Consider the following 14957-nt stretch of genomic DNA (forward strand, 5'->3'; position numbering starts at 1 on the left):
ATCTGGGCCAGCACCCAGCCTAAACCACCACAACATCCCAATGGCCAATCTCTCTTTCCGGGAAGAACTTCTTCCTAACATCCAGCCTAAACCTCCCCTGGCACAGCTTGAGACTGTGTCCTCTTGTTCTGGTGCTGCTTGCCTGGGAGAAGAGACCAACCCCTTCCTGGCTCCAACCTCCCTTCACATAGTTGTAGAGAGCAGTGAGGTCTCCCCTGAGCCTCCTCTTCTCCAGGCTAAGCAACCCCAGCTCCCTCAGCCTCTGCTCACAGGGCTTGTGTTCCCTTATATGTTGTGGTCCAGTGAGCAGCAGCAGCAGCAGCATGGCTATCTACTAGTCTTGTTTGAGTCAGATAAAGGTTGGACTTGATGATTTCAGAGGTCTTTCCAAATCCAAACAATTCTATGAATCTGTTCCTGTATGCCCTAATCCAGGCAGTCTAGCTGGAGCACAGAGCTGATACAGATCTGTTTATTCTGTGATGCAGTGTTTCTGCAGGACAGGATGTTCCACACTTCCACCTAAGCTACCTTCAGTGCTCTCCTGCTGCCTGGGAGATACACAGTGCCCTTCCACTCTTTCCCAGCATGGTTCCAGATAAATCTGATAACAAGCAGAACACAGTTTTACCTTTTAAATTAGAGAGCACTTCCTCTCCCATGTTTTTGCAGGCTACCAGAAGCAACTGTCATATAAACATCCTGATGGATCCTACAGCATCTTTGGCATCAAAGATAAAGAAGGGAACACCTGGTAAGTGACTGGGAGCAAATATAGCTCAGAGATTAATTTGCATTGAATGTATGTGATACAAGCAAGAGGCATCATCAGTGGTTAAATGTGCAGTGCTGTCTAGGACTGGGACTCTGTGAGGAGGGGGAAAAACAGCTCTCCACCCCCTGCCAGGTGGGGTGTGGAGAGAGAAACTGATGCCTAAATACTCAGATGACTTTCTGACTTGCACTCCTGCTGTTTCACATGAAATCAAACTTACTGCACTGCTCTGTAGCCAGAATCAGCTGTGAGGCATGCTGGATAGACTTCCTTTGTCCCATATAACTACCTTCTCCTGGAGGAGCACACAAAGAGAAAGCAAGCCATCACATAACTCTTCATCTTATCACAGAATCACAGAGTGGTAGGGGTTGAAAGAGATCTCTGGAGATCATCTAGACCAAGCCCTGGAATGGGTTGTCCAGGTTGGTGGTTGAGGCCCCATCCCTGGAGGTGTTTAAGGCCAGGCTGGATGAGGCTCTGGCCAGGCTGATCTAGTGTGGGGTGTCCCTGCCCATGGCAGGGGGGTTGAAACTAGATGATCTTTGTGGTCCCCTCCAACCTTGACTGATACTATGATACTAACCCCCCTCCTAGAGTAGGTTCACCCAGAGTAAATCACAAAGGAACACATCCACCTAAGGACCTGAAAAGGATACTCCACAATCTCTATGCTCCAGTGCTCTGCCACCTTCAAAGGGAAGAACTTTTTCCTCATGTGTATGTGGAACCTCCCATGTTCCAGACTGCCCCTTGTCCTGCCACTGGACACCACTGCAAGACTCTGGTCCCACTCTCCTTACACTTGTTCTTTACATATTTATAAGCATTAATGAGATGCCCTCTCAATTAGAAGTATCACAAGTGACAATAAACTACTACAGGATACAGCTGGGTTAGTGACTTGGGGAAAGTGGGAGTGGAAAAAGCTTTGACAGGAATATAAGGAAGAGGGAAGGACTTCTCAGGATATCAGGTAATGACAGGACTAGGGGGAATGGAATGAAGCTGGAGGTGGGGAGATTGAGGCTGGAGGTGAGGAGGAAGTTCTTCCCCATGAGAGTGGTGAAGCCCTGGAATGGGTTGTCCAGAGAGGTGGTTGAGGCCCTGTCCCTGGAGGTGTTTAAGCCCAGGCTGGATGAGGCTCTGGGCAGGCTGATGTAGTGTGGGGTGTCCCTGCCCATGGCAGGGGGACTGGAACTAGATGCTCCTTGTGGTCCCTTCCAACCCTGACTGATACTGTGATTCTATGATTCTCCAGGCTAAACAGCATCAGGTCTCTCAGACTTTCTTCTCAAGGTAGATGTTCCAGTCCCCTCATGATCTTAGGACCTCTCTATTGGACTCTCTCCAATAGTTCCTTGTCCTTCATGAACTGGGCAGAGGCAGAGTAAAGGGGGAGGAAAACCTCCCTTGAGCTGCTGGTCACACTCTTCTGAATACACCCCAGGATGTCATTTGCCTTCTTGACCACGAGGGCACATTTTTGGCTCGTGGTCAGGCTGTTGTCCACCAGGACTTCCAAGTCCTTTTCCCCCAGAGCTGCTCTCCAGCAGGTCAGCCCACAACCTGAACTGACACATGGGATTGCTCTTCCCATACGCAGGGCTCTGCACTTGCCCCAATGCTCTGCGTAGCATGAAACGGAGGGCTGGCCTTTTCTGTTCCTGCTTGAAGTGCTCATCTCACAGCTTCATCTTTCCTTTGCAGGCTCACAGCCTTTGTGTACAAATCATTTGCACAAGCTAGTCACTTCATCTACATTGATGACAACGTCCAGGCTCAAACCCTGATGTGGCTGGCAAGCAAACAGAAGCCGGACGGCTGTTTCCGAAGCGTTGGGACACTCTTCAACAATGCCTTGAAGGTGGTGGAGAATCACTTCTTGGTGCAATTTGCACTCTTTCCACGAGGAACAGGCTCTCCCATTTACATCAAAACTGATACACTACTCCAAATGTCTGTCTTCTGCTGAGGACTAACACTCCTCTTCTTAAAATGATGACTTTTGGCTCACTTAGCTTTCCCACACTATACCTCTTACTAGCACCTCAGCTAGGTCTTACAGGACTGCAATCTTGTGAGAGTGATTCTTCTTTGAGGTGGCAGTAAAGGGCTTCTCTTGATTTAAAAAGCTATTTAAGAGCTATGTGTATGATCTCCTTCCTTTTGGACTGCCTCCATAACTGTCCATGCTCTCCCAGCTGGGATGCAATATAAAGACTCAGGGTATTCACTGCTTATTCCACTCTCCATCTCCTTTTCAGGGAGGAGTTGAAGATGAGCTGTCACTTTCTGCCTACATCACCATTGCCATGCTAGAAGCTCAGCATTCCAACTCGGTAAGGAAACCTTCAGCAGCTGGAATTGATCACTAGGTGTTGATGTGACCCCAGCATTTGCTATAAATTGTCTAGGTACAAAAGAGAGAAAGAGAGGAGATTAAGCTCCCAAGGAACACAACCCTGCTCTGTGGCTGTGAATCACAGAACCAATAAGGTTGGAAAAGACCTTTGAGATCATCAAGTCCAACCTATCAACCAACACCTCAGGACTACTAAACCATTGGCACCAAGTGCCACATTCAATCCCCTCTTGAACACCTCCAGGGACGGTGACTCCACCACCTCCCTGGGCAGCACATCCCAATGACGAATGACTCTGTCAGTGAAGAACTTTCTCCTCACCTCCAGCCTAAACCTTCCCTGGCGCAGCTTGAGACTGTGTCCTCTTGTTCTGGTGCTGGTTGCCTGGGAGAAGAGACCAACCCCCTCCTGGCTACAACCACCCCTCAGGGAGTTGTAGAGAGCAGTGAGGTCTCCCCTGAGCCTCCTCTTCTCCAGGCTAAGCAACCCCAGCTCCCTCAGCCTGTCCTCACAGGGCTGTGCTCAAGGCCTCTCCCCAGCCTTGTTGCCCTTCTCTGGACACCTTCAAGTCTCTCAATGTCCTTCTTAAACCGAGGGGCCCAGAACTGGACACAGGACTCAAGGTGTGGCCTAACCAATGCAGAGTACAGGGGCACAATGACTTCCTTGCTCCTGCTGGCCACACTATTCCTAATGCAGGCCAGGATGCCATTGGCCCTACTGGCCACCTGGGCACACTGCTGGCTCATGTTCAGGCAGCTGTCAATCAGCACCCCCAGGTCCCTCTCTGATTGGCAGCTCTCAGGCACTCTGACCCCAGCCTGTAGCTCTGCATGGGGTTGCTGTGGCCAAAGTGCAGCCCCTGGCACTTGGACTTGTTGAATGCCATCCTGTTGGACTCTGCCCATCTGTCCAGTCGGTTGAGGTCCTTCTGCAGAGCCCTTCTGTCCTCTAACTGACCAACATCTGCTCCCAGTTTGGTGTCATCTGCAAACTTGCTGATGACTGACTCAATCCCCTCATCCAGATCATCAGTGAAGATGTTAAAGAGGATGGGGCCCAGCACTGATCCCTGGGGCACACCACTGGTGCCTGGCTGCCAGCTGGAAAGTGAAGTCCCATGCTCATTACTGGGATAGTGGCAGGGTGAAGAATTGGTTTGAAGAACATGAATGTTTGGCCAGGTGAAGACTAATGTCCTGAATCACACTCACATGAATTTGGTTTGTTTGTTTGCTTGTTTTTTATAGTACCCTGTAGTCCGAAATGCCATTTTCTGCCTGGAGACTGCATCTGAGAAGAGAATCAGCAATGTTTACACTCAGGCACTCATGGCCTATGCTTTCTGCTTGGCTGGCAAGGCAGAAAAGTGTGAATCATTCCTTAAAGAGTTACTGAAATCAGCAAAGGAAGTTGGTGAGTTTCAACCATTGAGGGAATTTGGGAAGTGGGAAGAGGGAACAGAACTTACTGATCTTAAATGCTGTAACTATTGAGAGTGTAAGCACAAGAATCAAACTCTGCAAAGGGAGGCTGTAGTGAGGTGGGTGTTGGTCTCTTCTCCCTAGTATCAAGTGATGTAACAAGAGCAAATGGCTTCAAATTGCACCAGGGAAGGTTTCAAATGGATTCTCTACCGAGAAAGTGGTCAAGAATTGGAAGAGAGTGCCCAGGGAGCTGGGGGAGTCACCAGCCCTGGAGGTGTTTACATGTTTTTCTGTCATGGCACTTTGGGACATGGTTTAATGGCCATGGTGGCACTAGGGCAACAACTGGACTTGCTGGTGCTCAAGGTCTTCTGCAACAGAAGAGATTCTGTGATCCTGTGCAACAGCCTACGGAGCTGTTTTGCAGCACATCTGTTGCTGTGTAGAGAGCACCTGTGAGAATGATGCCAGGAGGCATCTCTGAGGCAACAGAGGGAAGTGACAGCCAAACCCCACTTTCAAGGATCCATACTCTCTCTTTGTTTATTTAGATGGATCACAGCACTGGGAGCAGGAGGAGAGGCCTCTCTCAGAAGAATCTCCCTCCTTCCTTGACCATGCCCCCTCAGCTGAGGTGGAGATCACCAGTTACGTGCTGCTGGCACTGCTCTGCAAGCCCAACCGGAACCAAGATGATCTCACAAAGGCCTCAGGGATTGTGCAGTGGATCATCAGGCAGCAGAATCCCTATGGAGGTTTCTCTTCCACCCAGGTGCTAAAAGTCTTTTCCACTCCCTAGCCAGTCCTAAGAACTAGGGGACCCTGAAAGTCTCAAACACACAGAGACCAAGCCTTGCAGTTAGACCAATATACTTCCCTCCCCCCTGTCTTCTTTGTAACTATAGATAGGTTTGAGCCATACAAGAGTGATTTGGCCAGCAACAAACACAGATAATTGTGTTGGGGACAAGCACAGAAAACAGAGCCCCAGCTGTTGTAGGCCCAAGATGTGCTCTGGAGTTCCCTAGAAAACAAACTCTAGAACTGTGCTCTAGACCTCAGGTTTTATGTTCTGAGACCTTGATATGAGTATAGAGATTCCTCCCACCCTTAAACACACATGCCATAATGAAATGTCTCCTTATGTATGGAAAGCCTGGAATTCCACACAAATCCAAGTTTTCTTTAGCTAGGATGGAGCACCTGTCACACTGTGTAGCTAACTGTATTTCGTTGTTCCTTTTCCTTCAGGATACAGTCATTGCTCTTCAAGCCCTGGCTGCTTATGGCGAGGCCACATACAATTCTGTTGCACAAAATGTAGTCAAGATCACTTCCAAAAAGCTTTTTGAGAAGGTATTTACTGTCAACAGTACAAACAGGCTCCTGCTGCAACAGACTCCCCTTCCTGAGATCCCTGGGAAATACAGCCTGACAGTGAATGGCAGTGGATGTGTGCTTATGCAAGTAAGGTTCTGTTCTTCTCTTCATTCTGTCCCACACACTGTGCACAGCCATGGCTTTGATGATTCTTCAGGTGTCTTCTCTTTATTTTCCCCAATTATGTGATTTATCTAAACTGGGCTTGTTTAGTCTGTAGAAAATGAGGCTGAGGGGAGACCTCCTCACTCTCTACTCCCTTAAAGGAGATGGGGTTGGTCTCTTCTACCTAGCAATAATGGATAGGACAAAAGCAAAGGGCCTTATGTTGCACTGGGGGAGGTTTAATAATAGTAATAGTAATATTAATATTAATAGTAATAACAATAATAGTAATAATAATAATAATAAACAACCAGGTTGGAAGAGATCTTTAAGATCATTGTGTCCAACCCATCAACCAATCCAACCCACCTAAACAACTAACCCCTGGCACCAAGCACCCCATCAAGTCTCCTGCTGAACACCTCCAATGATGGTTAGGTTGGATATTAGAAGAAAACTCTTAACTGAAGGGGTTCTCAAAGACTGCAATAGGCTCTTCAGGGTGGTGGTTGAATTCCCATCCCTGGAGGTGTTTCAAAGGTACAGAGATGTGATGCCAACAGATATCATTTAGCAGCAGACTGTGGTAGAGTTAGACCGACTGGACAGATGGGCAGAGTCCAATGGGATGCAATTCAACAAGCCCAAGTGCCGAGTGCTGCACTTTAGCTACGGCAATCCCAGGCAGAGCTACAGGCTGGGGTCAGAGTGGCTGAGAGCTCCCAAACAGAGAGGGACCTGGGGGTGCTGATCAACAGCCACCTGAATATGAGCCAACAGTGTGCCCAGGTGGCCAGGAGGGCAAATGGCATCCTGGCCTGCATTAGGAATAGTGTGGCAGGCAGGAGCAGGGAGGTCATTGTGCCCCTGTACTCTGCTTTGGTTAGGCCACACCTTGAGTCCTGTGTCCAGTTCTGGGCCCCTCAGTTTAAGAAGGACATCGAAACACTTGAGAGTGTCCAGAGAAGGGCAACAAGGCTGGGGAGAGGCGTTGAGCACAAGCCCTATGAGAAGAGGCTGAGGGAGCTGGGGTTGCTTAGCCTGGAGAAGAGGAGGCTCAGGGGAGACCTTATTGCCCTCTACAACTACCTGAAGGGTGGTTGTAGCCAGGAAGGGGTTGGCCTCTTCTCCCAGGCAAGCAGCACCAGAACAAGAGGACACAGTCTCAAGCTGCACCAGGGGAGGTTTAGACTCGAGGTGAGGAGGAAGTTCTTCACCGAGCGAGTCATTCGGCATTGGAACGGGTTGCCCAGGGAGGTGGTTGAGTCATCGACCCTGGAGGCGTTCAAGGGGAGATTGGACGTGGCACTTGGTGCCATGGTCTAGTCATGGGGTCTGTGTTGATAGGTTGGACTCGATGATCCTCGAGGTCCTTTCCAACCTAAGTTATACTGTGATACTGTGATACTGTGATACAATGGCTAGACTCAATGACCTCAAAGGACTTTTCCAATTGCAACAATTCTGTGATTCTGTGATTCTATTCAAACACATTTTCCCCCATCCCACATTCTGACTTGTGTGGAGTCACAGTTTGTGTAAGAGTCCTTGCTGATCAGCAACTGGTTTCTCTCTGGGAGGTGAAGCTTGGTGCAAGCACCTTCCTTGCTAAAGAGCAGAAGTCTGATGTGTCCATCTTTGATGTAAGCAAGGATCCTTCACATAAAACCAAGAGCAGCATGGCTGGGAAGCTGCTCTAAGTTTGATACTTGCATGTGGGGTTTTTTTCTTGGAGGGCAAGTAAAACCCCTTGGCCTGCTTGAACAAAAGCATGTGTTCTTCTCTTTCAGGCAACACTAAGATACAACATTCACTTTCTAGACGGGGGCTTTGGATTTTCACTCTCAGTACAGACATCAAAGGCTTCATGCCCACTGGATCGACCAGCAAAGTTTGATATTGTCCTCACAACCAGGTAATGTGCACCTGGGGCAGTTTCAGGCTATGCCTTTGAAAGTTAACTGCAGATTTTCAAGCAGAAGAGTGGAGAAATATAAACCAATCCACAGCTGGGTGTAAAGAGGAAAGCAAGAGATTGTCCAGCCAGCATGGATTTAGGAGGGGCAGGTCCTGCCACACCAACCTGATCTCCTTCTATGATCAGTTGACTGCCTGGTGGACATGGGGAGGGCTGTGGATGTAGTCTACCTGGACTTCAGCAAGGCCTTTGACACTGTCCCCCCACAGAAAACTGCTGTCTAAGCTGTCAGCCCCTGGCTTGGACAGCAGCACTCTGAGCTGGGTTAGGAACTGGCTGGAGGCTGAACCCAGAGAGTGGTGGTGAATGGTGCCACAGCCAGCTGGAGGCCAGGCACCAGTGGTGTGCCCCAAGGGATCAGTGCTGGGCCCCATCCTCTTTAACATCTTTACTGATGACCTGGATGAGGGGATTGAGTCCATCATCAGTAAATTTGCAGGTGACACCAAGCTGGGGGCAGGAGTTGGTCAGTTAGAGGACAGAAGGGCTCTGCAGAGGGACCTTGACCAAATGGACAGATGGGCAGAGGCCAACAGGATGGCATTCAACAAGTCCAAGTGCCAGGGGCTGCACTTTGGCCACAGCAACCCCATGCAGAGCTACAGGCTGGGGTCAGAGTGGCTGAGAGCTGCCAAACAGAGAGAGACCTGGGGGTGCTGATTGACAGCTGCCTAAACATGAGCCAGCAGTGTGCCCAGGTGGCCAGTAGGGCCAATGGCATCCTGGCCTGCATTAGGAACAGTGTGGCCAGCAGGAGCAGGGAAGTCATTGTGCCCTGTACTCAGCACTGGTTAAGCCACACCTTGAGTCCTGTGTCCAGTTCTGGGCCCCTCAGTTTAAGAAGGACATTGAGAGACTTGAAGTTTAGGCTGGAGGTGAGGAGAAAGTTCTTCACTGAGAGAGTCATTTGTCATTGGAATGTGCTGCCCAGGGAGGTGGTGGGGTCACCATCCCTGGAGGTGTTCAAGAGGGGATTGGATGTGGCACTTGGTGCCATGGTTTAGTCATGAGGTCTGTGGTGACAGGTTGGACTCGATGATCGTCGAGCTGTCTTCCAACCTTGGCTATACTGTGATACTGTGTTCTAAATACATGTCATGGGGCAGATGTGTGGGATGTATTCTAACAATCTCACATGCTTCTTTCATTCATTCTCTGGCTGCTTCTGTTCTGCTTTTTCTGGAAAAGGACCTTATCAGCCTAACCTTGAGAGAAGAGCACTAACAATGCTCTTTGAGCTAACAGAACTCTCTAACATCACTTTCCCTTTTCTTCTAATTAGATGTAAAGAGGGGGGAGATTGGGGGAGGAAGTGGAGCAGTTACCCCTGCTGCTTTTGTGGCCCCAGAAGGTTCAGGGTGCTGTTTTCTGCTTGTAAATACCTGTTTAATATTGTAACTCCTGTCTATCTGTACGTATTCATTGCATCCCACTGTAGAGTGTAGTCATTGCTTGTAAATACAGCTTGCATTTGCTTTCCTGACTGAGTGAGCCCAGCTTTTGTTAGTGCTGGTGGGCCAAGCTACCACAGCAATCAATAAACCAGAGGCACAGATGACAAGATTCACACAGAAGATTGCTGGTGTGTATTCAGTTCTGCTTATAAAGTCAAGAAACATGACCTGATCAATGTGCTGATGATATCAGCCTGCAACACATCACATCCCAAAGGCCTTGTGTCAGAAATCAATGGTGGTAGCACATTTTTGACCCCTTCATACTAGGGGTCACACCAGTGTCTCCCATCCAAGCCAAACAGCAAGCACACATGATTCATGCCAACTTCTTCACGTGGTATTATGAGCCCAGGAGCAGAGATCTGAGGTTTGCTTCCCCAGGTATGGTCCAGACTGACAGGAGTCTCCTGTTTCAGTTACACAGGGAAGCGCAGAAGCTCCAACATGGTCATCATTGATGTGAAGATGCTTTCTGGCTTTGTTCCTGTTAAGTCTTCCCTGGATAAGGTAAGGAGCAAGATGAAATTAATCACTCCAGAGACAGAGGAGAAGACTGGTCATGATGAAAACAGAGGTTTGGTTAAGACCTGTTAAGTGTTTGCATGACTGCACAGTCTTCACTGCTGGGTGGAGGGAATGCCCTACAGGTTACTGTGAGCACACAGCCTTTTACATATTAAAAACTAGGAGGGATTCCAGCTAGAGCCTCACCAGCTGGCAGCTGCATCTGGGAGCTGACACTGCCTGGGTAGGGAAAGGGTGGGAAATCTGCCAGACTAGTTCTGAAAACCATATGGCACTGGAGTCAGAGAGTATTCCTCAAATGAGCTGCTGTGCCTCCCTGCTTCAATAGGGAGTGTGAAGTGCTCAGACTCCCTTCAAAGTCAAATGGCAGGTTTTGCTCAGTCCACTGCAACTGTCCAGCAGCCTTAGTGTGACCAGCAGGACCACAGAAGGGATTGTTCCCCTGTACTCAGCACTGGTGAGGCCACACTTTGTGTGCTGGGCTCAGTGTTGGAGCACGCACTACAAGAAAGACAGTGAGGTGCTGGAGTATATCCAGAGAAAGTTAATGAAGGTGGTGAAGTCTGGAGAACAGGGCTTGTGAGGAGCAGCTGAGGGAACTGGGATTGTTTAGTCTGGAGAAAAGGAAGCTGAAGGGAGACTTATCATAGTACCATAGTATCATAGTATCAGTCAGGGTTGGAAGGGACCACAAGAATCATCTAGTTCCAACACCCCTGCCATGGGCAGGGACACCCCACACTAGATCAGCCTGGCCACAGCCTCAGCCAGCCTGGCCTTAAACACCTCCAGGGACACGGCCTCAACCACCTCCCTGGACAACCCATTCCAGGGTTTCACCACTCTCATGGGGAAGAACTTCCTCCTCACCTCCAGCCTCAATCTCCCCATCTCCAGCTTCATTCCATTCCCCCTAGTCCTATCACTCCCTGAGATCCTGAGAAGTCCTTCCCCAGCCTTCCTGTAGGCCCCCTTCAGATCCTGGAAGGCCACAATGAGGTCACCTGGGAGCCTTCTCCTCTGCAGACTGAACAGCCCCAACTCCTTCAGTCTGTCCTCATAGGAGAGGTGCTCCAGCCCTCTGATCATCCTTGCTCTCTACAACTCCCAGAAAGAAGATTGTAGTGAGGTGGATGTTGGTCTCTTCTACCTAGTAATAATTGACAGGACAAGAGGAAATGGCTTCAAGTTACACCATGGGAGGTTTAGGTTGACTATCAGAAGACACTTCACTGAAAGGATGGAACAGATTCCCCAGGAAGGTGGTTGGATCCCCATCCCTGGAGGTGTTTCAAAGAGGCAGAGATGTGGTGCTGAGGGACATGGTTTAGGTCCAGGCTTAGCAGTTAGATAATGCTTGGACTCAACGACTGTAAAGTTCTTTTCCAACCAGAGCAATTCTGTGATTCTCTGACTCAGATGCAAAACAACAGCTGCCACTTCTTGACACCTGACTAGGAACAGAACGAATCCCACAACCATCCAGTGGTAGGGTATGAGGTAGCACTTGGCTTTTAATGACTTACAAACATGTTTACCTTAATTTCCTTGTTTTAAAGCTTGTTGCTGGTCATGTGGTGATGCAAGTAGAAACCAAGAAAAACCACGTTCTCCTCTATCTGGAAAATGTGAGTTCTGTTCACTCTCTACTTGATTTTTCACAGAAGAAACTAACAGCATGTGATAGACACACCCACACATGGAGTGTATGCTCTGTGAAGTGCATGTATAATGGTCCCTTCCTCATCAGTTTGCTTACTCCTCAAGACATGCATGTACATCCTGCATGTAACATCCAAATCTCCCAAAAGGCTTTAAACTGATGCCTTCCCTACTAGCAACTAGAAAGAGGAGAAGAAGAGGAGAGGAGAGGAGAAGAAGAGGAGAGGAGAGGAGAAGAAGAGGAGAGGAGAGGAGAAGGAGAGGAGAAGAAGAGAAAAGGAGAGGAGAAGAAGAGGAGAGGAGAGGAGAAGAAGAGGAGAGGAGAGGAGAAGAAGAGGAGAGGAGAAGGAGAGGAGAGGAGAAGGAGAGGAGAGGAGAGGAGAGGAGAGGAGAGGAGAGGAGAGGAGAGGAGAGGAGAGGAGAGGAGAGGAGAGGAGAGGAGAGGAGAGGAGAGGAGAGGAGAGGAGAGGAGAGGAGAGGAGAGGAGGAGGGGAGGGGAGAGGAGAAGGAGAGGAGAAGGAGAGGAGAGGAGAGGAGGAGGAGAGGAGGAGGAGAGGAGGAGAGGAGAGGAGAGGAGAGGAGGAGGAGAGGAGGAGGAGAGGAGAGGAGAGGAGAGGAGAGGAGAGGAGAGGAGAGGAGAGGAGAGGAGAGGAGAAGGAGAGGAGGAGAAGGAGAGGAGAGGAGGAGAAGGAGAGGAGAGGAGGAGAAGGAGAGGAGAGGAGAAGGAGAGGAGAGGAGAGGAGAGGAGAGGAGAGGAGAGGAGAGGAGAAGGAGAGGAGAGGAGAAGGAGAGGAGAGGAGGAGGAGAGGAGAGGAGAGGAGGAGGAGAGGAGAGGAGAGGAGAGGAGAGGAGAAGGAGAGGAGAGGAGGAGAAGGAGAGGAGAGGAGAGGAGGAGGGGAGGGGAGAGGAGAGGAGAAGGAGAGGAGAAGGAGAGGAGAGGAGAGGAGAGGAGGAGGAGAGGAGAGGAGAGGAGGAGGAGGAGGAGGAGGAGGAGAGGAGGAGGAGAGGAGAGGAGAGGAGAGGAGAGGAGAGGAGAGGAGAGGAGAGGAGAGGAGAGGAGAGGAGGAGAAGGAGAGGAGAGGAGGAGAAGGAGAGGAGAGGAGAAGGAGAGGAGAGGAGAAGGAGAGGAGAAGGAGAGGAGAGGAGAAGGAGAGGAGAGGAGAGGAGGAGGAGAGGAGAGGAGAGGAGAGGAGAGGAGGAGGAGAGGAGAGGAGAGGAGAGGAGAGGAGAGGAGAGGAGAGGAGAGGAGAGGAGAGGAGAGGAGAGGAGAGGAGAGGAGAGGAGAGGAGAGGAGAGGAGAGGAGAGGAGAGGAGAGGAGAGGAGAGGAGAGGAGAGGAGAGGAGAGGAGAGGAGAGGAGAGGAGAGGAGAGGAGAGGAGAGGAGAGGAGAGGAGAGGAGAGGAGAGGAGAGGAGAGGAGAGGAGAGGAGAGGAGAGGAGAGGAGAGGAGGAATTAACCAGGTTGGAAGAGACCTTCAAGATCTTCACAAGAAAAACCAAACCCAGACCCACATAGAAACTGATCAAAGTTTTTCTCCTTTCAGCCAGTAGCAGATAAGACACCAGAAAAGATGTTTCCTTGGGTATATCTCTCTTGGTAGGCTTCTCACAGTCCTTCCAACAGGATGTGAAATACTGTTCTGATCCCTGGAAGGATTTCCTTTCATTCTCTTATCCTAGTTAAGTCTTTCTATTAACTTCTAACCTAATCCCTGGTTCAGAACTGGTGCAGTAAAAGTACATTTGCTTGGGGTCCTGCAGAACTGACAACAAAAGCCAATGCCCCAGTGAGGTACATTGATTAGCAGTTTCCTGGTGGCACACAATACCTGTGTCTGGGATGGGAGGGTCTGGAATCATCCTGAATGGGAGTGATGTGGATAATTAAGCACTGTTCTTTGGGACTTTCCTTCTCTTTCTGGTGACAGGTGTATAATAGTTACAGAAGTAGGATAGGAAACCAACTTCAGTTTCACTTTTAAGCTCCTCATGATTCCATGATTCTAAACATATTTCAGATAACAGATGTCCCACATCTGTGTGTGTGGCATCAGTGCAAGTTGCCATCCTGATCTGCTCAGGGGTGTTGTACAAATGGAAAGACTTAATGTGATCCCTGTTGCTCCATTCCCAGCTCTCACAGAAGAAAAGGAAAGAAATCACTTTCTCAGTTGAGCAGGACTTCATTGTGACCAGTCCCAAGCCAGCTGCTGTGCAGATCTATGATTACTATGAAACAGGTGGGTCTTGGGTTTTAATCAATGTTTGGGATGTTTGGGAGAGGGACAGGGAGAGCAGAAACACTGCAAGCACTGAGGGAGAGCCTGAACCAGGGCCTAGAGCCAGGGCAGAGGTGCACTTAACTTTAGTGAGCTTATTCTCACCCCCAAGGAGACAAATAGGTGTGACTAGGAGGTTGCATGTGCCAGAATGAGGAAGATATGAAGGATCTCCAGTTTAAGCTGAGTGTAAGAGATATCCAGCTCGAGAAAAAGTGGACTCTAGGCTAACAGGAACATTTCTTTCCATCTTCTGCAGAAGAGTATGCTGCTGCTCAGTATACATCACCTTGCAAAGAGGTTGCTGCACAAGTGGAGTAAAGATTGTAAAAGGTAAGTGGAAAGAACAAAACCAAGCAGGTAAGAAGGTGAACTAGAAGGCAGCACAAATAGATTGGTAGGGTGAATAGCACCATAACTACCCTTGCAGAAACAGAATATTCAGTCTCCACCAAGCTTCTCAGGCAGCAGCCAGAAGGAGTGGCCAGATCCTGTCTCAGGACACACGCACAGTGGCCTCCAAGTGAAGACCACATTGCTGTTCTCGGGAAGAACTCAGCCTCTAGGACAAAAGCCAAAGTTCAGAATAACAGGGAGACTGGGACATAGCTTCAAAGTTTCCTCAAAAGCATCAGCACTTAGGAATAATCCACCTACAGCTATCACAGGCCAGGTTGGAAGGGATCTCTGGAGATCATCTAGTCCAACTCCCCTGATAGAGCAAGTGTGCCTAGACGAGGTTGCACAGGAACACATCCATGGGGGTTTTGAAAGTCTCCAGAGAAGAGAAGCTTGCAAGATTTCCCTCTGAAACCTACATTTCATGCACACAGGCTAGGTGCTTCACATGGATTTACAGCAGCCCTTTCCTGGGTAGTCAATGCATTACCTGAGGGGAGCAATTAAGGTGACATGAATCATAGAGGTGATGTGGCCAGAGGTGTGATGATCTCTTGCTGTTGGGGAGGTCCAGGTTTGTGGCTTGCTCTTCATAGCAGCTATGC

The 14957-nt window shown here is 49.4% G+C and overlaps 1 protein-coding gene across 1 annotated transcript in view; it reads left to right on the forward strand.

The window, feature by feature from the left end:
• The window catches only part of LOC137455353 (ovostatin-like), a 47925-nt gene extending 33651 nt beyond the window's left edge, over positions 1 to 14274 (forward strand). Inside the window, exons 25-35 of the mRNA XM_068166080.1 lie at positions 673 to 754; positions 2486 to 2642; positions 3043 to 3117; positions 4392 to 4557; positions 5120 to 5340; positions 5820 to 6035; positions 7844 to 7968; positions 9905 to 9995; positions 11573 to 11641; positions 13809 to 13914; positions 14213 to 14274. Of these exons, the coding sequence (XP_068022181.1) occupies positions 673 to 754; positions 2486 to 2642; positions 3043 to 3117; positions 4392 to 4557; positions 5120 to 5340; positions 5820 to 6035; positions 7844 to 7968; positions 9905 to 9995; positions 11573 to 11641; positions 13809 to 13914; positions 14213 to 14274 (1370 nt within the window). The remainder of the gene's footprint in view (positions 1 to 672; positions 755 to 2485; positions 2643 to 3042; positions 3118 to 4391; positions 4558 to 5119; positions 5341 to 5819; positions 6036 to 7843; positions 7969 to 9904; positions 9996 to 11572; positions 11642 to 13808; positions 13915 to 14212) is intronic.
• Positions 14275 to 14957: the final 683 nt, after the last annotated feature.

This window comes from Melanerpes formicivorus, unplaced genomic scaffold (assembly GCF_026170545.1).
Source record: "Melanerpes formicivorus ecotype bairdi unplaced genomic scaffold, bMelFor1.0.p_v2 SCAF_96, whole genome shotgun sequence".
NCBI lineage: Eukaryota > Metazoa > Chordata > Aves > Piciformes > Picidae > Melanerpes > Melanerpes formicivorus.